The sequence below is a fragment of the Rattus norvegicus genome, chromosome 6 (genome assembly GCF_021556685.1).
Source record: "Rattus norvegicus strain SHRSP/BbbUtx chromosome 6, alternate assembly SHRSP_T2T, whole genome shotgun sequence".
In the NCBI taxonomy this organism is placed as follows: domain Eukaryota; kingdom Metazoa; phylum Chordata; class Mammalia; order Rodentia; family Muridae; genus Rattus; species Rattus norvegicus.
The window spans coordinates 111,541,822-111,566,686 of record NC_141539.1 but is presented as its reverse complement, the minus strand read 5'-3'; the positions used below and the strand labels follow the sequence as shown (position 1 = coordinate 111,566,686).

The 24,865-nt window shown below is 45.5% G+C and overlaps 1 protein-coding gene across 1 annotated transcript in view; it reads right to left on the bottom strand.

Annotated features, from left to right (window-relative positions):
* Flvcr2 (FLVCR choline and putative heme transporter 2) overlaps positions 1 to 24,865 on the bottom strand; it is a 63,778-nt gene that overhangs the window by 5,359 nt on the left and 33,554 nt on the right. The window contains 8 exon segments of the mRNA NM_199109.3: positions 1,175 to 1,230; positions 1,827 to 1,938; positions 2,061 to 2,166; positions 3,274 to 3,384; positions 7,050 to 7,153; positions 9,268 to 9,335; positions 17,940 to 18,080; positions 20,786 to 20,927. Of these exon segments, the coding sequence (NP_954540.3) occupies positions 1,175 to 1,230; positions 1,827 to 1,938; positions 2,061 to 2,166; positions 3,274 to 3,384; positions 7,050 to 7,153; positions 9,268 to 9,335; positions 17,940 to 18,080; positions 20,786 to 20,927 (840 nt within the window).

Sequence of the window (24,865 nt, the reverse complement as noted above, 5' to 3'; positions counted from 1 at the left end):
AGTGAAGAAGGTACATACCCTACATGTATGCACATGCACTACATGTGTGCAGGTGCATACACGGCAAATAACAGTTCTAGGTGATAGACATTATGACATGATTTAAAGACTTTTGTATACTGGCTATGTTCATTTCTTTCTGTGAAGGATGGTATTTATCTGTAATGAATTTGATGGTGTGTGTGTGTGTGTGTGTCTGTGTGTCTGTGTGTGTGTGTGTGTATGTGTGTGTGTGTAAAACAAAACAAATATTCTACTGTGGTTCTTTACCCTCCCAATTCCTTTCCCCCTCACTTGAACCTGCCTCTTCCTCCATGCTGGAACTGAAGGCAGGCTCTGGGAATGCTAAGTAAGCACTCTGCCACTCACTGAGCTCCCACTCAGACTTAATCCTATCATTTTGGTTAAAGTAGTTTCCAGCTAACATGGGCAGGTGGCAATCACTTCTCTTCTAGAACATACCCCTGGTCCCACCCCAGTCCCCATTGCCACCAGCTCCTGCTTCTTGACTTGCCCTTTTAGAGGTCTTCTGACAACCTGTGGGCTCTATCCCCAGAACCCTGCCTGCAGGCTAACCAGTACCATCACAGAGCAGTCAATCCAGGAGCCTGTGTTCCCTCGCTAGTCACAGACACCAAGTTTATAGCAGTGATGCCAAGGACCCAAAACTTAGTTCAGGATGCTGGTTAGCAGTTTGTAACAGCAATGATAATGCTCTGAGGACCACAACAGGAGACTGGAGCTGGTTGAAAGTCAAAGATGGGGTTGGAGAAGGAGCTCAGTGGTTAATTGAACTGGCTGCTCTTACAGACAGCCCATGTCTAGTTCCCAGCACCTACAAGATAGCTCAAGACCATCTGCAAGTTCACTTCCCAGGGATATGATACTTCCTTCAGGCATGTGCATGGTACACATATGTACAAGCAGGCGAACACTCATAACACACAAAATAAAAAGAAAACAAAATGGAAGAGGATTCTAAGAAATAAGAGCGATACTGGACACCCACTGAGGAAACCCTTTGGATGCCATGTTCATGAGAGGTGAGCTTGTCTCACAGTCCCCACAAAAGCCAGTTCCTCTGGGAGCTCCTGTAAGCCCCACCTGTGTTACGACATCGTTATCAATAGCTTAAGACCCAGATCCTGCCCGCGCCAAGCTCCCACACACTCACGGTCTCAGGAGCATCCTTGTTCGCCCTCTGCCTCCGAAGATCTGACTTAATGAAAGCTGAGATCAAAAACAGGAAGAGCGTCAAAGCAGAGTCACCAAGCAAGTCCACGGGTCAAGGTCCCATAAGAGAAGGAATCCTCGCTTCCCTAAGGGTCACGGCTATCCCAATCCTACCTCAGAACATCAAGATGGAGCTGGCGCCATCACCCCAAAGCACTGCTGTGCTGGAGAGGCAGAGGCCAATAATGACACTGGCATTCGCCCAAGGATCTCTTTAGAAGGAACTTCATACATACTAACCACCACCCACAAATCCTCTGGAAACTGAGGCCCCCAGAGACTGGTCCACTTGTATAAGTTGTGGAAGTCAATATCAAACATGGGCCTTCTAATGCCAAAAAAAAGGGGGGGGGGTTGGGGATTTAGCTCAGTGGTAGAGCGCTTGCCTAGCAAGCGCAAGGCCCTGGGTTCGGTCCCCAGCTCCGGAAAAAAAAAACAAAACAAAAACAAAAACAAAACCTAACCCATCCCAAACAGATCCACCAAGCCCGCTCATCTACCCCCACATGTGTGCTGTCCATTATAATCATCAGTCAATACACAGGTGCCCATGAGTACCCTGAGCCTCTTCTGGCTCTCAGACCTGCACTCACCTGTTAGAGCTGATCCGAGGGCAAGGAACACACACAGGAAGATGTTCCCAGGCACGGATCCATAGTTGTCAATAATCTGGCCTTGGGAGATGGTGAAGATGATCCCGAATACCTGGAAAAATGTAAGGAAGGCAGGGAACGAGGCTTACTCGAGTAGGCCACGGGGAAGATTGAGATGCCATACTATTACAGGATCACAGCAAGGCGACGAGCAAAGATGAGACAGAGCCCTACCTGTGCTGACACGTTGAGGAGGCCAGACGACACACCTTCAGACTCGGGGTATGTGAGCTCCACAGCAAACTCAAAGCCCAAGGGCAGATAGCCAGTCATGAAGAAGCTGAAGTCCAAACCCAGAGAACAAGGCAATGGAGGGCCTCCAGAACAAAATTGGGAGCCCTCAGACTCCCTCCCTCCCTCCCTCCCTCCCTCCCTCCCTCCCTCCCTCCCTCCCCTGCTTTTCTCTTCCCAGCAGGCTATCTGCCCATCCTCTATGGTGGACGTCTAGGCCTTGTGCTGAGTGGCCTCTAATGTCTTCCACGTTCTTCCCTCCAGCAAGCAATGACACATTAGCATTTATGGAAGGAACAAGAGTGTCTGGTGTGTTTCCGTCTCACTTGAGAATGTGTGGCCCAGGTCTGCAGGTCCTGGGTTAGAAGGGGGAAGTCCCTGGACATTGGGCTACATCACCATGGATCTCTGGAACTTAGAAGGAGGAGTTTGGAGTCCTCTTTATTTCCTCCCCAATAGGAAGCCAAGAAGCACTGGGAGCCAAGTATTTCTCTCTCACACACTTTCATAGACATGCTCACACTGCCTGAGGGAACATAGCTGGGAGGTGGAGCCCAGCAAAGTCTCTACAAAATATCTGTGGCTCTGTGCATTTTGTCACCCGACACATCTGAAGATGCCGGATCCTCCTACTGGCGCTATGCTCCCTTGGGTCTTCATACCATGTGACCTCTCATTCCTTCCAACTGCCCTACAACGCTGGCCACACTTGTTTTCCTTTTTAGATGAGGAGACAATAGCTCAGAGCATGCCTGTGTTCTGATGCCCTAGACCCAGAGCCACTAAACAGTTCCTAGAATCTCAGGTGTGTTTAAGGCACAGGCCATGCTTCATTCCAACTCACCAAGACAACCCAGCTACCTGATGTGACTCAGTTTTTGTTTATGGTTCTTGGGACAAAGTCTCTCGACATAGCCCTAGCCGTGTAGAAAACTGTAACTTACCATGTAGACCAGACTGGTCTCAAACTCACAGAGATCTGCCTGCTTCTGCCTCCTGGGTGATGGCATTGAAGGCCTGCTTCATTGCCATTTCCACATCTCCTGAGGCCAGTGAGGAGGCAGCAAAGGAGCCATGCATGGCATTGTAGGCTACAGGCCGCTCTAGAAGCCAGGGGATGTGTTTTCCAATGAAACAGGTCAGACATGGGACTTACCCTAGTGAGCCAGCAGTGATGAATACTATCCACAAATGGTTCAGGTTCAAGGTGAATGTATATACCACCATGCCCACCAGAGTCATGATATACACTACCAGGGTTGTCTCCCTGTGGAGAAATGTAAGAGAGTTGAGTTACATATTCTACTAACAGTACCATTCCACAAGGATCTGCTGAGTATCTGTTCTATTTCCAACTCTCTGGAGTGGGCTGGCACATCTGCCTTCATAGAAGTGTCTCCATATAGATGCGTAACACTAATCCAACGATTATTCATTTACAATAAATAATTACACCATGACCAATATTACAAAGGATAAGACTAATAAATATGAAGTCATTCTGCCAGCTGCGTGCTCTGTTTCTGTACAGACCTCTCTATATATCCACTGGCTATAGTCAAGGTACTGATGGTTAAGACTACTTAAAGCTTTCTTCTTCTTCTTCTCCTTCTTCTCCTCTTCCTCCTCTTCCTCTTCCTCCTCCTCCTCTTCCTCCTCCTCCTCTTTTTCTTTTTCTTTTCTTTTTTTCTTTTTTGAGATAGGGTTTCTCTGTGTAGCTTTGACTGTCCTGGAACTCACTCTATACACCAGGCTTGTCTCAAACTCAGAGATCCACCTGCCTCTTGTTCTGAAGTACTGGGATTCAAGGCCTCAGCCACCACGGCACAGTTTCCTTAAAGCTTTCAATGCTGCTTGCTACATTTGGAGTAGCGAACCCCTATAGCAAGGCTGGGCAGTAGTCTGGCTTGCTGACTCCCTCTGTGTGTTCTTCCAGTGGCCATGTGCACAGCCTTTCTGGTTGATTCTATTGGATCTGAACTACTCTGCTCCAGACAATGGAGCTGAATGATAAAGTTCTCTAATCCTGAGCTCTAAACCTAATCTAAGTGCGCTGTACTCTGAAGGCAAAGGGAGGACCTGCTACCTACTCCCTTTCACTTTGTGCTGGGTCTTATGTCAGACTTACCCCTCCCACGCTCTTCCACACACTCCCTTCACAGTGTTGGCCACTCAGGAGTGTCTCTTGTGGCCCTGATGCCTGCAAACAGACTTGCATTCTGTTCCCCATATCACTCTGCATAGGGTGCAGACTCAGCACACTCTTCTGCCTGCCTTGAACACCTGGACTCAGGCATAAGTGCTCAAAATCTTTACATGTCTCCTCAGAAGCCAGGAACGCAGTGGGACACAGCAAGTATACTATAGTATATGAAACTAATACTTTTATTTGAGTTTGTTTTGGTCTGACCCACTCCAGCATAGTCTTACATAGGACCCATCAAATCAAAGGTCAATATGAACTGTTATGCCTAAAATGTCTCCTCAGAGCTGACCCCTGGGAGCACTTCCTGCACCTGCATTGTGGTTTTGTTTTGTTTTTTTCTTTATAAGCTGACAGAAAAAAAATGTCTGTTGTCATAGTTTCAGACCCAATTATGAGCTATATCCCTGGTCTGACCAGTATTAAAGTATGCATTCAATTCCTGTCTGAGATTGGTGTTCTTGTGGTTTGTGGAGCGACTCTTAGACCACAACAGGGTTCAGATTCTGTAACATACTTTACATGTGTTTATGACTGCAATCTCTGGCCACCCATAATTTTATCAATGAAGATACAAAGGTTCATGAAGAAACAGAGCTTCATTCTGTGTTCAAAGTCACTAACTGAAGCTGGGCACTAATAACCACATGCCTTTAATCCCAGCACTCAGGAAGCAGAGGCAGATGGATCTCTGAGTTTGGGTCCAGCCTGGTCTACAGAGCAAGTTCCCGGATAGCCAGGGCTATACAGAGAAACCTTCTCTCAAGTAGTCAGTCATCAGCTGAGTCAATGCAGAAGGTAGGATCTGAACCCAAGCTTGGTTTGAAACCTCAGTTATGTCTCAAGCTGTAGACATCAGAAGAGTAATTTACTATGCAGTTGCATTTTGCAAAGAGCTCAAAGCCATAGCCTTCAGAAGATGCAACTCTGCCCTGGTTTTAAGAATAAGGGGCCTCTACCCTTCACCCCATCCATTCCCTCTATTTCCACCAACCTGCAGAAAGCATCCTCAGGAGTGTGAGTCACTCTCAGTGAGTCTACAAACCCATCAAAGAGTAATAAACACACAAACAAAACAAACAAAAAATTATTTTTGCTGAGTTTGTTAAACCACAACTCTACCTTCATACTTAAAACAAGCAAATTAAAAAAAAAAAAAAACCTATTCCTAGTCCTAGCCTGAGATAGACCTCAATTCCCAGGTTCCAGCCTCCAACCCAGAGTTTGGAGAGGAAGAGGTTGATTGACAGCTGGACACTTTTACTAAGAACGGAGCGAGAGTCTTCCCAGGCCTCCACTATATCTTCTAATTCATCTAAATAAATCATCTGGCTGCCCACAACCCAGTCAGGCCAACATTCCAGTCCCTCCCTTCTGCTGCAGGGCAGGCCCTGGAAGAAGGGACACTTGTGTCCTCTTGTCAGGGGTGGTCAGCCTTCAGTACTTTTGTTTCTGGCGGAAACAAGCAACTAACAGATGTGGAGACGAGAAGGCAGCCAAACTTCACCAGCGGTAATTAAGCAGAGCCAGGCTCTTCGTCCTTAGTGAGCCTGGAAGTCACATCCCTGGGAGTGGCCTCAGCTGGCCTTTCACGAGGCCAACCAAAGTGAGACTTGGCCTGCCCAGAGGCTTACAGAAGTGGGTTTGTGTGGCAGAGAACAGGTCGACCACTGTCTTATGCCTGCAGACACTGGAAATTTTGGAGGCTTCGACCAAACAGCCTGGGATGCTGCCTACCCGGTGTAGCGCCATCCTGGTTGCTGACCCGCAGCTAGTGTTCTCTGAACACCCTCTGCCTGGGGGACAACACAGAGTCACAACCAGACGGGAAGGACAAGCCTGGCCATGTAGCCATTTTTTGCCTAGCATATACAGATCCTGAGATCGATTCGCAACACATGGGTGTGAGTTAGAAGTAGGTTGAGAGAATTCCTCCAAGGCTGACTGATGAACAGATGCCCAGCAAATGCCAAAGTCTTCCTGTCCACATCCCCGGGCTCAGATTACAAGCACGTGCCACCATGCGTGTCTTTTTAAGTGTATCCTAGGGATCAAACTTACAGGGCAAGCACTCCTCCATTGAGCTAGCTCTCCAACCCCAGCTCGAATCTTTACAAAGCAGACCCTTCTACTGCACTGGCCTCTGGAGAGTGGGATGTCAGGATTTTGTATTTATAGGCCAGGGTTAGGTCGGTATATACTAAACGTTTTTATGATCACTCTGGGCGATTAGGCATATACTGGATAATCAGGCCCAACGCATGTGATATTTGCAAGCAAGATAAAAACAACCGCAAGATTAAATGCACTGTGAACCAGACTAAAACACAAGAGAGCTCAGTTAGCCCAGAGCAGCCAAGCACATGGGTGGGTGAGATCGCCTGCTCACTGCTCCTTGGGGTTTCTGCAAACTTTCCAACTACCGAGACACATATTTTGTTTTCTGCCACCCCCTACACACATATTTTGTTTTCACCTCTCCGTCCTCTCTTCTTTCCATTAGGCTTTTGGTTAGGGAGGAACGCTAAGCCAGCCTTCCTGTCTACTACTCCAACTCCCAAGATCCCACAGAGTGAGTAGAGTTCCACTTTGTAAATGAGGAGCCAGAGAAAGGCAGTCAGAACTGCCTGTTTGACCACTTAGACCTCCCGCTGCTTCGCCCCAGAGCTAACTACTGAGTTCTTAGTACACATCTCAAAAGTGATCTTGATGGGAAAGGAGTCACTTACTTGTAGGTTTTGGATTTATCCAGCCAGATGCCCGAGATCATAGCTCCAAACATCCCCGCGATGACAATGGTCAGACCAATTCTTCCAGCATTCACTTCTTGCCCCTGGGGAGACCACAGAGACCACCCCACGGTGGCCAGTAGTCAGCAAATACCAGGACAAGATGGCCCCTAAGACAACAACCTCAAGAAAATTCTACAATAGCTGTTCTGACCAACAATAACACCCTAGCTGTGCATCTATGGCCCTGTGTTCTGGAATAACATGATCGGCCAGGGGTTGGGGATTTAGCTCAGCGGTAGAGCGCTTGCCTAGCGAGCACAAGGCCCTGGGTTCGGTCCCCAGCTCCGAAAAAAAAAAAAAAAAAAAGAAAAAAAAAAAAAAACCTTAAAAAAAAACATGATCGGCCAAATTTTGTCCTTAAAACCACTTACAAGCTATACATTTTTTTTTAATTAGAAAAAATAAATTAGAAAGTTATATAAAATTTTGAAACAAAATTCCGTCTGACCTGGAATTTGCTAGGTAGACTGAGTTGGCCTTGAACTCATAAAGAACCACGTGCCTCTGCCTCCCAACTGCTGGGATTAATGAAGTACACCCCATGCTTACTCAGCCCAGATATTTTTCAATTAGTCCTTACAGCAGTTCTATCTTATGTATCAGTTTCCATTTTTATGAAGGAAAAAACTCTCCTGGAGCACATACGGTTATTTCACCCTATCATTCAGATGGGTTTACCCTGTGGTCAGGTATCTCAGGATAGCTATGAATGTGGCCCAATATATTTGAGGATGACAATGTCAAAACATGTTGGACAGTCATAACAACAACAATAATAATAATAATTTATTGTATGATATAATATTATATGTAATATTACATATTACATATTAATATAACAATGTTGACATTGTTTAATTCTCATAATCCCCATCACACAATTAGGAGTCAATCTATATGTATTTGATGGTATAAAACAGAGGGAGAGTGAGTCTGACCTGCTAGCCCAAGGTCACAGGAACTCATTGTTTTAAAGACAGAGCTGGGCCATGACCTTAGATCTAATGATGGTGGCTTCTGCCCCTGCAAGTATGACATCCATGGCCTTGGTGCACCTGACTCTATAACACTGTTTCACTTTCCCAATATCCAGCCTCTGGAAACACTTTTCCTAAACGCTTTAATTAGTTCCAGGACAGCTAGGTCTATATAGAAAGACCTTGTCTCACACAAGCAAAAAAATAATAATTAATTAGTTAGTTAGATGGCTCAGTGGTTAGGAGCACTGACTGCTCTTCCAGAGGTCCTGAGTTCAATTCCCAGCAACCACATGGTGGCTCACAACCATCTGTAATGGGATCTGATGCCCTCTTCTGGTGTGTTAGAAGACAGCTACAGTGTACTCATGTACAAAATAAATAAATCTTTTCAAGAATGTCTTTCCTTTAAAAAAAAAAAAGAACACTTAGGAGCTCAAAATTAAACATTTCCCATATAATAAATATGCGACTATACATAGATCCAAGTGTTGTTGCTTATTCTCTAGCCTCTTTTATGTAAACTCTTATTTTATTTTATATGTTTGGGTGTTTTGCCTACATGTATGCCTGTCTACCACATCCATGCCCAGTGGTTTCAAGAGGCCAGAAGAAGGTTTCTCGTCCCCAGGAACTGAGGTTTCAAGTGGTTTGGAGCCATCATGTGGGTTCTGAGTTCTGAATCCAGGTCCCCTGGAAGAGTAGCTAGTGTTCTTTCATTTCTCTAGCTCTTATTCTCTACTCTTCCAAAAATAACATTACAAGAGGTAATTGTAGCTGGGCAAAATGGTGCATGCCTTTAGTCCCAGCACTCAGGTAGGCAGAGGCAGGCAGATCTTGTAAGTTTCAGGCTAGCCAAGGGCCAAGGCTGTATAATGGAATTCTGTCTCAAGGGGGCAGGGGAGAAGAAAGGCAATTATATATCTTTTGCAGAAAAGAAAGAAGTCTCAGATGATAACAAGATTGTAATATTTTGACATAGTCTACTGTGACATAGTTTAAAACCACCAAAACTTATATTGAGACCCAGGGCCATCTCCCTCCAAATCCTGTAAGCACACCCCACATCAGAGACTACCTAGAGCTAGCTAGACCCAAGAGTGGATCGCTACTCAGCTTCTGCAGAGACAGACTTAGACAGTATCTCCCTGCCCATCATGCTTGGGAATCAGCCTTACCGGAAAGTGCATGATCACCATGCGATTCAGCAGAGTGGATAAGGCATAGAAAGCACCAGCATTCAGACCTGAAGGAGGAAGGAAACACATTAGGATCTGCGGCCTCCCAAACCACAGGCTAACAACATCTCCCTCCTCCCTGCAGGCATCATGGCAGTCCTATAGCAAGGGAAGAAATCATCATCCCCACTACCACCCTGTGTGATGTCCTCAGAGGAGAAAAATTCAGGGGTATATGAGGCTGGTTCTCCTGAAAGAAATGCGTGAAAACAATTCAGAGTAGCCACTGTAACCCTTTCTTAGCCACATACAATCACAGTATGTGATTAGCCTGCCCTGGGAATGACTGTGCAGGACCACTCTGGTCAGAACCATTCATGTTCCTTCTATCAGCTTTGTCTAGACCTGCGGGGTTCAGACAAGCAGTAGGTGTTCGTCACCTTCTCCTAATGAGCCTGCTTTCCCTGTGAGCATCCAGACCTTGGAGCCTTGGCACCCTTCCACCTGCTGGCTGTTTCTCTCCTCTCTCCACTCCTATGGGTCTATTGGGTGACATTAAACCACATCCAAGTGAGCATTTAGTTGACGTCATACTTCCTCGATTTATTCAACCAATAATGGAGTACCTAGAAATTACTGATAGAAACAGAGGCTAAGGGACCGGGGAGGAGGCTTGGTTGTGTAAAGTTTCTGCAGCTAAAGCATGAAGACCTGAGTTTGCATCCCGAGATTATATACACAGAGCCAGGAGTGTGTAAGTGCTGAGCTTTGGGGGAGGGCGGAAATAAGCAGATTCCAGTGCTCTCTGGCCATCCCACATAGCCAAACTGATGAGCTCCGAGTTCCAGCCAGAGCCTATGCTTCAAAAGAATACAGTGAATTGGGAGGGAGAATGGGGGACACTACGATCAATCAGAGGGGGGCAGCAGATAGGTATAATCAAAATGTGTTACATAAATATGTGAACATTTCAAAGAACAAATAAAAAATACTTTTTAAAAAGGTAGTGACCTAGGAAGACACCTAATGTTAACCTCTGGCCTCTACATAGGTACATATGCATACACTCAATGAACACATATGTATATATAAACACACATACATTTATCTATATGTAAACATATAGCTTATGAACATGTTATATATAGATATATATGTATGTATATATAAACACATTCACAAAGGAAGGAAGGAAGGAAGGAAACAAAGAAAGAAAGTAGATAATAAAGTGATTTGCCCAAAGCCACACAGTGAATTAGTATCTATGCTGAGAGAGGAACTGACCTAAGGAAGAAAGGGCCTCCTGGCCTTCCTTCATGGATAACAGCAATAATGTTGAGGATGATGAAGATAATGCCGGTGACGGCAGCACCAGATACATAGGTCCTAACCCTGTCCCAAGGACCTTACAAGTTTTACAATTTCCCTAGAAGTCAATAGTGTTAGCATCTCCATTCTATAGATGAGAAAAATGCACACAGTTAAAAGGCAAATGCAAAACCGAATGAGGTGATACATACTGGTAGTCAGACCCCACACAATCCTAGCATTTTTAGAGTCCAAGGCAGGAGGGTCATGAGTAAGAAGGCCAGTCTGGAAAAGATCCAAAGAAAACAAACAAAACAAAACAAACAAACAAACAAACAAAAACAAAAACCCAAGCATAAATAGATACCATAAAGCAACAGCAATGAAAGTTGAATACAATAATCTCTCTGGTGGAGCACCTCCCTGGATCACAGCTCTCCAGCCTTGCTTTCCAAGGTGCCCAGAAAGGATGGACCAGCGAAAAGTGTCACTGTATTCAAGGACACACTGAATGGCCTGGGGTCAGATATGACTAGGTCTGTCTGTCCATTTTTAATCACAGTTCATTTTTTATCATTAGCAATACTGCTGAAATATAGCTGACACTCTCCCTATATCAGGCTCCCAAGGGAACAAGATACAAAGTGAAGGCCAGATTCCCACACAAAATAGATAAGAACTTTCATCCCCACCCAAATCTGGGTCAGGAGTTACCCCTGCTGTCTCCAGAACCCTTGACATTAACCACTAGGTTTCATGATTTAAGACAAAGGTGTCTTCAAGCCAGGACTATTTCTTCCCATCCCAGCCTCTCTCAACAGATCACCCCACAGATGCAAAAGGTTGGGCTCATTGTGGCTTCCTCAAGACAGGCCTAAGTGGTCCAACAAATGCCGAGTGTCACCTAAAGTTATCACAACTGCCAGGCTAGTAATTGTCACATAAGACAACATTCTACAGAGGACCAGAGAGAGATGGCTCAGTGGGTAAGGGTACCTGCTCCCATATCTGAGGACCCAAATTCTACCACCTAGGGCCCACATGGTAGAATGAAAAGAAGTTGTCCTCTGACCTCCACAAGTGTACGGTGACACACACAGGCACACGCTCACATACCCACAGATAATACTTATATAGAGAACCTTTAGTTGGTGTTCAGTCAGCGTCTCCTTAGAAAGCAAACCCAACTAACTTCCACCACACACCCAGACACTTAGAATTCCATTCCTGAGTCAAGATGGTCATCAGGAGAAAGGTCCTAGAAAGTGGGGTGAGTTGGAATTCGGGAGGGAACAAGGAAAAGAAAAACAAAACAACGTCCTGCTCCTTCTCTTCTCACCCTGTTATCTTCCCACCCTTCCTGCTCCCCCATCTGCCTCCGGGCCTAGGATGACCCCTGCCAAAGGCAAGTGAACCTGGCTCTAGGTGGACACCTGTTCTCAACTTGGGTCTCCAGCTGGGATGACAAGACGGGCAGAATCCAAGGAAGCAGATATTATGCAACTGAAGGGGGGCGGGGAGAACACTTCAATATTAGCATTTCTGTGAGGAAAGAGTCCTGGGAATACCAGCCCAGGGTGCTAAAGCTGAACTCAAGATCAGTGAGTTAGCGGCCATGTATCTATTGGCATGTAACCAGACCCACTTCATCCGGGGCTCAGGGAATGAACTCCCGTAATCTGTGTTTGAGCGAACCTTCGAGAGGATTCTGACAAGGCTGAAGTTGGAAATACTGACTTAGTGTGGTTTATCAATAGCCTCTCCCTGTGCCCAGCTCCACAACCATGGAAAAGACGAAGGGCAGGGAGCAGAGGCAAGCTCTGGAAGGCTGCCTGTCTTTCCCACACTCTATTCACTCCCCCTAGAGGAGTGAGCAATGACTCTTGAACCAATCTTTAGTGCCCAACCCCATATCTTCAAACGTTGCCAGACAAGTCAGACAATGTGAGTCCACTCCTACGTGCACTCCAAAAGGTTGAGCACCTCACACCCAAGAGTGGGAAGAGTGGGCATGAAATGCAGGCTCTGCCCTGAGGGCGCGGCACCTCCTCCACAAAACCCGGGGATGGGCTGAGCTCTGATCACAACTGCAAGGAAAGCCCCTATTAGCTCAGTGCAGAGGCAGTGTGTACACCCCGGGAGCCTGCCATGCTGCGGGGCGCATCACTGGAATGGGCAGGTCCTAAGGAGAAGAGCAGATGTGACAGCCATCACTGGGAGTCCCTTTCCTCTTTTTGAAGCCAGCCCCCAAAACACACACACCAAAAAGACTATCTCAAGGACCACTAAAAAGTTCAAAATGTGTTCTTTTAAATAAGAATCTTCTAGAATGGGACTTGAGAACCTGCATTTTAACAAAGGAAGGAAGGGAGGAAGGAAGGAAAGAAGGAAGGAGAGAGACAGGTAAAAGAGAAAGGAAAACATATTAGATGTTTCTTAAAACTAGTGTTTGGCTTCAGGAATACAGAGGATGAAACACCAGACCAAGACTCACAGGTGGTAGGGTTCACATGGAAGAGAAAAAGCCCCAAGACCACTGCCCCTTACCCACAGCTACTTCAGGGCTTCCCAAATCTGAGGCAAGTCAGAGTTGCCTAGAATGTTTATGAAAGGCGGGCCTCCACCTCTGCTGTCTGCATCTGAGTCCCAGAAGAGAAGCACAGAAAACCAAATTTTTAATCATGTATGCTACTGGATTCTCTGTTTGAGGTAGCTTGCTGTGCTGGCTGGATTTCTGTCCCTATGGCCCAATACCTGGGAGAATGAGCTTTTAGGGGAGAAAGGTTTCTCTTGGGTTCAGGGTTTCAGAGTTGGCCTCACTGTTTAGGGCCTGTGACGGGCAGTGCCCATCACTGTGGGGAATCTGCAGTGGAGTGAAGACCCTCACCTCACCACAGCCAGGAATCAAAAAAGAGCCAGAGCCCCAATATTCCTTTCAGAAGCATACTCACAATCATCCTTAACCCCAGTCCCAGGCGGTTCAACAGGCGCACATGTGCTGCACATGTGTTACACATGTGGATATTCAGGCAAAGCATTCATATACATAAGATAAAAACAAATCTTTAAAAGTTATATTTCTAAAAAGAATGCTGGAATTAGAGTCATGTACCACCACACCCAACCCTCTTCTTCTTCTGTAAGAGTTGGGCACGGTGGCACATGTCCTTAATTTCAGCACTTAGAAGGCAGAAGCAGGTAGACTCTGAGTCCAAGGCCAGCTTGCTCAACAAAACAAGTCCAAGAACAGCCATGGCTACACAGAGAAACCCTGTCTCGAAAAGCAAAACAACAAAAATTTATTTTTATATCCATGTGGGTTTTTGCCTGAATGTATGTCTGTGTACTACATGCAGGCCTGGTGCCCTCAGAGATCTGAAGAGGGCATTGAGTCCCCTGGAACTGGAGTGACAGATGCTGTGAGCCACTCTGTGGGAGCTGGGAACCAAACCCAGGTCCTCTACAAGAGCCATCTGAGCCATTGCATCAGTCCCATCAATTTTTTTAATGAAAAAAATTACTCACACTAGTTGGAGGTGGTATACACGACTTTAATCCCAGCACTCAGGAGGCATAGGCTGGCAAATCTGAGTTGAAGCCAGCCTGGTCTACAGAGTGAGTTCTAGGACAGCCAGGGCTGCACAGAGAGACCCTGTCTCACCCCTCGCCCCCAAAATATTACATACAAAGTAATGAATTTCATGGTGGCACTCACATATGTCTTTGTACTCTGTTAAACTCCTTGTAGGCTAGGATCTTATAGGCACTCTGAGATCTCTGTCCTGGTCCCTCCTACAAGGTAGAATAAAGGTAGGACAGGAGAAGCCCAAGGGAAAGGGGGTCTCAAATAGAGGCTCCCAGACCAGATGTCAGACACCTGGGACCGTGATCTAGCACACACCTGCTGGCAGGAATGGGGACAGCCTGGAGAAGCTTAAAGCCTTCCAACATGTCCATAAGGCTCTACACAGACCATGAAAGAGCAGATTCCGACAACTTCCTGCATTGTTGCAATGTTTTGGTGACACAAAGGCCACTGTTCTTACTGCTACTCAGCCATTTTTCTTGACTAAATACCGCCTACAATGTGACAAGAGCCATTAGCAGTCCTGGGGGAAGAGAATGACTAGCAACCCCACCCCCCACCCCAGCATCCTTACCACTGCTGTAGACTCGAAGGTTTTCCAAGATCCTTATCACCACATAGGAGCACTTCCCTTGGGCTGTGGACTGTAACTTGGTTGTCAGAGTGCTTGCCTACCCGTGAATTAAGTCCTAGTATTGATCGCCATTACCACATAAAGCAGATGTGGTGGCACACGTCTGTAATCCCAACACTTGGGTTGTAGTGGCAGGAGGACCACAAGCTTTAGACAGTCCCCAGCTCATTCTGGGCCAGTCTAGGAGCCACAAGACCCTACCTTAAAAAAATTAACCAAATCATTATATTTAAAAGACTTTCCTATCTATTTCCTGAATTATCATCTCACCAAATAGAGCAGGAGGCATGCCCAGTGTCTAGTAGACTTACAATTCTGACTACCACTTCACTCATTCATTGGAACACGTGCTACCAATCATACAAGAAACCCCCATCTGTGTGACCCACAGCTACCCACCCCACACTCAGCGTCAGCTTCAACCCCAGAAAGCATGTAAGTACTTACGTCTCCCAGAGCCACAAGGTGGCCTCACACACCCAGCTGTCAGAAGTAATAATGTCAACAGGCATCAGACGGATGTGATAAGACAGGGAACAAAGTAAGACTTCTCAGAGTCGGTTACAGAGTCGGTGAGGAGTCTGCATCTGGCTTCTGCTCTCACAGCCATTGCAGTACACTGAGCTCCACAGGGCAAGCGAGAGCCAGATGAGCACTGGGCAACTCTGTGCCCTGTGGAGGAAAATCAACTAAACATGGGCACAGGAGATCCTAAGACGCCAAGAGGCAAAATGTCCTTCCTCATATGCATTCTTTGTGCAAACCTTCCGGGAGGAGCACAAGAAGAAGCTCCCGGATGTTTCTGTCAACTTCTCAGAGTTCTCCAAGAAGTGCTCAGAGAGGTAGAAGACCATGTCTGCTAAAGAAAAGGGGAAAAGTGAAGATGAGCCATCTCTCCAGCTGCCTTGGCATGCAGTTTTAAGCATAGCTCTGGAAGAAAATATCAGGGCAACTGTAGAATATGCAAGAAAATGCTGGGCATGATGGTACATGCCTGTAATCCCAGCTACTGAGGAGGCTGACACAGGAGGCTCACATGAGCTTTGTCCAAAAGACTTGGGTTCTGTAACAAGAGAGGAAATGCAGGCTTTTGAGTTTAACAAATATGTTTGGATTCTGGCCCTGTCACTTGAAGCGTATGGCCTTAGTCGAAGTACCTAGTCTCTCTGAGTTTCAGACTCTTCCTCTGTTAAATGGGGATAATTACAGTAACAGCAGGAATTAACTCACACCAGATGGCAGGGGTGGTATGGAGCAATGACTTGTGCACCCACAGAAAACATGGAGTCACGGCCAAAAGATTCGCACTTTAGTTTGTCCTGTCAAACCAATCTCATGTCTTTGTTTCACAGATTACTGAGTGTATTGTACACTTGACTTAATTTTATCTTTATCCCATGGTTAAATGGTCAAGTGTAGGCTGTGAGGCAGTGCGTTTGGGTAGACCTACAACTTCTTTTTTGGTTCTTTTTTCGGAGCTGGGGACCGAACCCAGGGCCTTGTGCTTCCTAGGTAAGAGCTCTACCACTGAGCTAAATCCCCAGTCCCGACCTACAACTTCTTGAACTAACAGTGACCGTTCATTAGACTGGAATCCATCTGAAGGACAGGTATTTTGAAAGCTCTGGCCTTGTTCTTTTGCTTTGTTTTGTTTTGTTTTTCAAGACAGGGTTTTCTCTGTGTAGCTCTGGCTGTCCTGGAACTCATTCTGTAGACCAGGCTAGCCTCAAACTCAGAGATTTGTCTGCCTCTGCCTTGCAAGTGCTAGGACTAAAGGCCCGAGCCACCACTGGTCTGGCTATGACCTTGTATTTAACGTTCTTTGATCTCAGTTCTGATTAAAGATTGAAAAGAAGACACCTAAATCAGTGTTGTCAGGCAAGGCTGTACGCCAGTCTGAAGGTTAAAATTTATCATACCGAAGGCTATGAAAATAAAAGAAAAAGGAAATGTTGGGTTGCATTCAAGCGCATTTATAAAAAAAGCACTGGGCTGGAGAGATGGCTCAGTGGTTAAGAGCACCAACTGCTCTCCCAGAGGTCCAAAGTTCAAATTCCAGCAACCCCATGGTGGCTCACAACCATCTGTAACAAGATCTGATGTCCTCTTCTGGTACGTCTAAAGAGAGCTACCGTGTACTTCTATAGAATAAATAAATCTTTTCTTAAAATGGGCACTGATGTTACAAGATGAGGGAGAATCAGTTGGGGGGTAAGTTGTGTGGCAAGACTGATTTACAGATTAATTCATTCACCCACTTACTCATGCATCCCTCCATCACTCCTGAAGTATCCACTGTTACCACGGAAGAACTACACAGGAGAACAGGCAGCAACTCCTGCGGGCCCTGAAGGGAAGAGGAACTCCACAGGAAGACTAACAGCGTCAACTAACCTGGACTCTTGTGGCTCTCAGAGTCTGAACCACCAACCAAAGAACATACACAGGCTAGACTTAGGCCTCCCTGCTCACATGTAACAGATGTGCAGCTTGATCTTCGTGTGGGTCCTAAACAACTGGAGCAGGGTCTATCCCAAAAGCCGTTGCCTGTGTGTGGGATATGTTCTTCTAGCTGGGCTGCCTTGTCTGGACTCAGTGGGAGAGGAAGCACCTTGTCTCCCAGAGACTTGAAGTGCCAGGGTTGGGGGATCCCAGGGAGCCCCCACCTGGTCAGAGGAGAAGGAGTGAAGGAATGGGAAGGAGGATTGTGGGAGAGGGTGACACGGGAGGGGGGGCAGTGAGTGAGATATAAAGTAAATAAGTAATAAATTAATTAATTAGTTAATTAAAAATTTTTTAAAAGGCAGCAATCCCAATCCACTGGCTGAACTCAGTGTAGCAGGGAGCTAGACTGAGAGGTTTTATTTTAAATTCTAAGCATTAAGATGTCGACAAGAGAGGGGAGATCTTCCACAACTGTGGTATAGATGTGATAGCCAGATCAACAAACACTTGTCAGAACCTTCGGGGAAAGGAATAGTTTTTCTAGAATGGACCTTTCAACATATGCAGAGCCCCCAGGGTCAACCTAAACAACTCGATGTGCCCATTTGGGACTGGGGAAGAGTATGAAACACACACACACACACACACACACACACACTAAGCTAGTTCTGGGCACTCCTGGATACTTGTACACCTTACCATAGGTGATGACCAGCAGCACAAAGTTGAGGTTTTTGAAGAGCCGGACAATGGAACTTAAGTACGAAGCATCAGTGGTCGCCAAGGCGTAGCTCAAGGACTGGGCCCTGCTGGGAGGGTACTTGGGCTTCTCCTTGAATACTGAAAGGAAAGTAATAGAGACAATGGGAAATCCCTGCGGTCAGTGGATATCCCAGGGACACAGTTGCACAGACACAAGCTGCCTCTACCACCTAGGGAGAGACTGAGACTGTAAAGGAAATAACGTTGACTCCAGAGAAATCTTCCCAACTCCTAAAATTATTTCCCATTGTCTGAGGCTTTGCCCAAAGTCCTTTTCTTGCCTTTTCTTTTCTTTTTTGCTTTGGCTGTAGAGGGGATGGGAGCCAAGGCCTCCAGCAGGCAAGGCAAGCACTCAATCTCTGAGTTACTAACTCTAACACTGTCATTTTTATTTTATTGCCTTTTCTTTAATAGCCCCTAGAGGGCTGGAAACATCGAGCCTCCCAGGGAGTGTTCAAAGATCAAGGCAGCCCATAATACCTAGCAAATAACTTATCACAAAACAGAAGGGGACACACACATGTCGGGGAGTGAAAGCTGGACTTTGGAAGGTTATGTATCCCGTGAGTGACTGAGCTCCAGAGCTCCTTCCAAAGGGGGATGAGCAGTGACTACAGAGTCACCAAGTCTGGAACATGGCAGCCAAGCTGTTCCCTGAGTCGATGAAAGCCACAGTGGCAGAAGTTGAGAGCATACTCCTACTTTCACCAATGCTGAAGGAGACTCAGGAGAGAGACAAGCTCCAGGAGTGACCAACCACTCTTGTGTCAAAGGCTGAAGAGAGACTGTCATTTAGAGTTCTAGTTCCTCACAATTGGTGTGATGTGACTCCACCGGGGGGGGGGGGGGGGGCATCTGTCTCTCTGCAGTGCTGATGTGTTTAACTAATTATTTCACTAAACTGGTTCTTCCCCATCATCACAAGCAAGCACCACACGGCCTCTGGCAAGCCCCATGAGGCCTCTCCTGGAAGGTGAACAGTCTGCCTTCCAGAGGAAGTTCTGGAAATGAGGTTGGCTCTCCGTGCAGATCAAAGCACCCCCCACCGCCAACCATTCCAGCTTTGACTTCAGAGCCCTGCCTCTTCCTTCTCCAGTAATAGTTTTGGATAAATTCTCCCGCTAGAATGTGACATCCATTGTCCTGGCTGCTCAACTCCCTTTCCATGCAAGAAGGTGATTTAGGTCCTCAACATCGGGTGTTCTCTCAAGGGATTTGGCAACCATGAAAACCAGGACTCAGATAAGCTCTTGTGTCCATTCTTCACTCAGTCTACTGAATACCATGCAATACACAGCAATGTCCTACCACCTAGGTTTGCAGTTGCAAAGAGCCAGGACCTCACTGGCACAAACACAAGCATTTGGAGGCAGGCATGGTAGAATTTAAAACTTCAGTGGAACCAAGAGGCCCTGGGCTAGTTCATTCTTCCTTGCTCCCACTCCCAGCTCCCTGCTGCTAGCCCTAAGGAACACTGTCCTGACTAAGCTACCGGGAATGGAATACCATAGAGACCAGTGGTATGAGGTACACATTTTACTACACGACTCTGCAGGTGAACCAGCACACAGGGATAAACCTTTACACCTGAGATTAGACTTTAGGACAGAGGGTAACCTTTAGATGGGTGACTAACAGGCTAACAGGGAAGAAACTACTTGGACATCTCTGAATACACCCCGGTCTTATCACTTACATGGAGACAACGGAGGCAATAAGTTTCTTTTTTAATTCTTTTGTTTACGTTTGTTGTGGGTTTGTTGATGCTTTGTGTGTTATCTTTGAGACAGGGTCTCCCTATGTAACATAGGTTGTCCTTGAATTAGTCATCCTCCTGCCTCAGCCTCCAGAGTACAAGGATCACAAGGGGCCAGCCAAGACATAAATAATCAAATACTTGGATGAGTAACTGGACACCTGTGTAAAATGTTAATAGCAGCTAACCTGGGCTTGCTTGTTGGAATTAAGTTTTCAAGGACAAATTAATGGTCATTCCTTTCTTTGCACTCTTTTATTTTTAGATTTTTCTACAGTGCATATATTATTCATAATTAATAAGGATGAAGAAATTTGATCCCCAAGTATTCTCAGGCTAAGCTCAGATTATTAGCATTTGTGGAGCAATTTCTGTTTATAATTTCAAGTGTGGCATTAAACAAGCTTAGATTTCAATCCACTCCTAGCCACTTGCTAGTGGTCTAATCTAAAATGACTTCCTGAATTTCCCTCAAGTCTTAGCTTCCTTGCTGAAGAGGTTCTACAAGGCACCTCATTCATTGGGTTGCTGGGAACTGGATGAAATAAGACATTGAAGGGGTTTGTGGGGGTGGGGTGAGACAGGGTAGAACCTTGGCTGTCCTAGAACTTATTCTATAGATTAGGCTGGCCTTGAACTCAAAGAGATTCTCCTGCCTTTGCTTCCTAAGTGCTGGAATTAAAAGAATGTGCCACCATGTCTAGCCTGTAATTGGATATTGCAACACAATGCCTATGACACTGGAGGTCCTCCCTGGGGCCTCTTCAAAGTAATAGCAGTCTATCTAATTCTTCTGGTGAGATGGAAATGGAGAACTGGTCAACCACAATTAAATTAAAGTACACAGTACCAATTAGAGCTGTATTAGGGACAATTTACTCAGGCTAAAACATCTGATGACTGTAAAAAGCCCGACCTCCAGTGTCTCTAAGTATCTGTGGTTTTTAGGGCCATGTTCAAAGGGTGCAACCAGGGTTGACATAACTTCCCCACTCCCTACCCACCAGCAGCCTACTAATGATCTTACCGATGATGACAAGGATGAAGAGGAGAGTGGCCACACCTCCTATTATGTAGAACATGATGCTGATGTGGTAGGCAAGCTTTTCCTGGTCTTTGATGTTGGGTACCAGAACAGGAGGGACCAAAAACCCAATTGCAATTCCAAGCTATGTAGAAGACAGACACAACCAATCAGTTATCAAATGGCCAAGCGCCAAGAGACAAATTTAGAGACTGCTATTCAGAAACATAATTTCTCAGGTTGGGGAGATGGTTCAGCTGTGAAAGTGCCTGGCATGCAAACATGAGGGCTTGAGCTCACATACCTTACATAGAAGCTTATGTAGCTTGGTACCTACATAAAAACTAGGTGTGGTCTCATGTGGCTGTCACCCCAACATTGAAAGGACAGAGAGATAGATCCCTGGGGCTCATTGGCCAGACAGCCTAGCAGAATCAATGAACTCCTGTCTCAGAAAAACAAAGGTAGAGAATAATGGAAGGCACCCACTGTCAACATCCAACCTCATGTCAACATGAGTACATACCCACATGAGCACACACATATGCACACACCCACATGAGCATGCTATACACATACATGTGCACATACAAAATAATTTAATTCTGAACTTCCAGTTCTCCCTCACAAACCAGAATTATTTTTCCCACCAAGGGTCATTTCCTTGAGAACTTAACTCATACACAGTTCTGACCCAAAAACTATGGAGGAGTCTAGCTCTCCTTTAGTGCAAACTAATGAGTAATGGTTTCCAATCCCTGCCTCTGGAATACAGTAATATAATGTTGACTTTTTTCTTCTCGTGCTATTGAAATGATCCGTTTCTGTGAATCTGTTAGCCCAGTGGTAAGAGTGCAGCTGAAACGCTTCTACAGTCTTTAACTACAGAGAGTGCCTTCAGTGAGAGCAGAGAGTTGTCAGTCCATTTATAAAAAGGAATGCTTCAGTTCATTGTGTAATGACTTAGCAATAGCCAGAGTTTCTGTAGTGTGAGGTCACACATGACTGTAAAATGGTTACACACACACAGACACACACAGACACATACACACACACACACACACACACACACACGTGTCAGTGTTAAGAGTATAAATATCCCAGGGTCCAGCAGATAACATAACCTGGGTGTCCCTGAGATCAGAAACACTGTGATTCAGCAGGAACTAACCAATATACAACTCCCCAAAGTCCTGTCACCCTCAGTTGTTTGGAACCAGGCCGGTCCAAGGCTTTCTCTTGGGCCTGGATATATGGAGGGGAACACAGTTTCTTGTTTAAAAACCAGGAACTTGCTCAGTCAAGTCAGTAATGGCCTGGGGCCAGGGCCTTGGGAGAGCTGCCCTTTTGGATCCTGGGAAGCCACTTTGCCCCAATTTGAAAGCCTGTGGTTATCTGTCCCAAGGCCACCGAGTGCTCAGTCTGTGGTGCACTTGAGATAGCCTGTGTAACACTGATTGGTTACATTGCTACTCAGTCCATCCCATGGTATAATACCTTGACAGAATCTGATGCTCCTGTCCCATTTTTCCCTGCAAACATTATTTCAGATGCTGTCTTCTCAATAAACTTGCTTGGCTTGAACTATCAACTCATGAAAGACCCGCACACCCCAACTTTCCTATCGTCTTCATTTTCCTCATCCCTGGCCCTCCCCATCTGTTCGTCCAGGTGACATAATACCAAAGCAGAAACTGGAGAAAATTCATCAACTCAGGCAGGCTTGCTATTCCACAAACGCAGGATGGACAGACAGACAAGAGCTCTTCCCCCTTACTGTCACGCCCTTCCACTGCCAACCCACTTACTTCCTGCACAGGCGTTTCCTCTGTCAATTACTGTCAAATGGTTCCTAGTTTTGAAGTAGTCACAGACATCAACAAAAGGCTAAGTGTAGGGACTGGAGATACAGCCCAGCTGTTAAGATCATTTGCTGTTCTTCCAGAAGACCCAAGTTCTGTTACCAGCACTCACACAAGAGGGCTCACAATCACTTGTAGCTAGTGGTTGAATCTGATGCCTCCTCTCCTATCCTCCATGAGCACCTATATATCACACACACATACACACACACACACACACACACACACACACACACACAAATAAAAAGCATTTTTAAAGGCTGACTGTTCATTGTTTATATAATCAATAAATCAAATACATATTTTAAAATATAATGTATAAAATATAATCAATAACTCAGGTCTATCTTTTTAAGCATCTACCTTGTGAAGGGTGCTCTACAAGGCATTTTAAGCAGTACCAAGATGTGAAATGCAGGGTTCCCACTTTGGTAGCTTTAGACTCTAGCTAGAACAGTGGTTCTCAACTTGTAGGTCATGAGCCCTTTCACAGAGGTCATATGTCAGATATTTACAATACAATTCATAAAAATAGCAAAGTTACAGTTATGAAGTAGCAACAAAAAGAATTTCATGTTTGGGGGTCACCACCACATGAGGAACTGTATTAAAGGGTGGCAACATTAGGAAGGTTGCGGACTACTGCTCTAGAAGGTGATTAAAATAAAAATACAATAAATAACACAAATGCCATGTGATGGGATATAATGATAGAACATTACAGTTAGAAAGTATTTTTGAAACCCTCTATATGACCTGGTTATTAGAGGCTCAGGCTATGTGTGTTTCAGCTCTGGAGGCTGAAAACTTGCTCGGAGCTGCCCAGAGTTCTAGCTGAGTAGAGGTAAGAAACTATATCTATCAGGTTTCAGGCTAAAGTCTTGTTCAGTAGTACAACACCAATGCCTAGAAAAGGGCCCCAGTGGACAGACACTGTGTCCTCTAGACCATCACCAGCTACTCGGTCTCAAGGATGTGTTAGAGCTGATGCCGGAATAATTAATTCATTAATTTTATTTTTATTATCCTATATTCATTGTAAATAACAGGTGTCATTGTGACACTTTTGTCTTTATATAATCATTATCTCTATCTCTATCTCTGTCTCTCTCTCTCTCTTTCTCTCTCTCTCTCTTTCTCTCTCTCTCTCTCTATATATATATACATATATATCTTGGAGTGCTCCATTTACGAGACTCAGACTCAGGGATGATTTTGTCAGGGAAGATTTTGGACAATCATCCAATATTCTTTCATTTCTAAAACAAAGATGACAATGCTAGGGGACCTGGGTAAGGTCAACATGATCCTTAACCATCTCGGTTGGTATGACAACACCATGTCTGATACCTCAGACTGGACTCTGGCTACTCTATCCACATTTTGAGCCAGAGCTAGTGGTGTTGAACCTGCATAGAGAGCTCCTCTAGCCAATAGGATGTAGACCCTTAGTCAGGGTGACAGAGAATGATGCAACCTTGGGGCAACCCTTCTGCAGGAGCAAGTAGCTTTTGAGGTACTTTGCTGACCAGTGTAGAAAGTCAAAACACAAGGTCTAAATTGGGTTTCCTCTTTGAGTTTTAATTGCTTTATTGTCCCATCTCTTCATATCAAGGCTCAGTAAGAGCCCATGACTATGCTTCCAGTGTTCACTCAGTCATGAGGAAATGGAGGAATAGATGACTAGATATCCATAGATGGATAACCTGGTGGAAAACCTGGTCTACACAAAGCTATGTGGTAACAGGTGTACTCATTCAGTTCTAAGCTCTTACTTCAAAATACACAGTATTCACAGCAAATTATGTCAGGAATGAAAATATTCTAAACAGATACTTAAGAGTCTCCATTCCCTAAGAGATTAGAACCCCTAGAAATTGGAATTTGCCCAGGACCCTGTCATGTTGGCCCTTTCTATCTTTCACAAAGACTTTGAGCACCAGCTTCTCTCTCCAGACTAGAGTGTTTCAGTGCAAACATTCTCTAAGTCTATGTTTACATCTCAAATCCTCAAGGAAGTAGCCTCTTAAGCAGGGTCAGTCAGGTCCTAGCAGGAGTCATTTTATATTTGTATAATTACTTAAAATGTGTCTTGTTAGCCAAATGAAGGTCCCTGAGAGGGCGGGTCTCAAGTGTGGTGCACGTTGATACTAATCATAACAAAATGTATGAAGCTTTCCATGGAATGCCTTGGCCCTCACAGCAGCCCCACAAAAAGGGG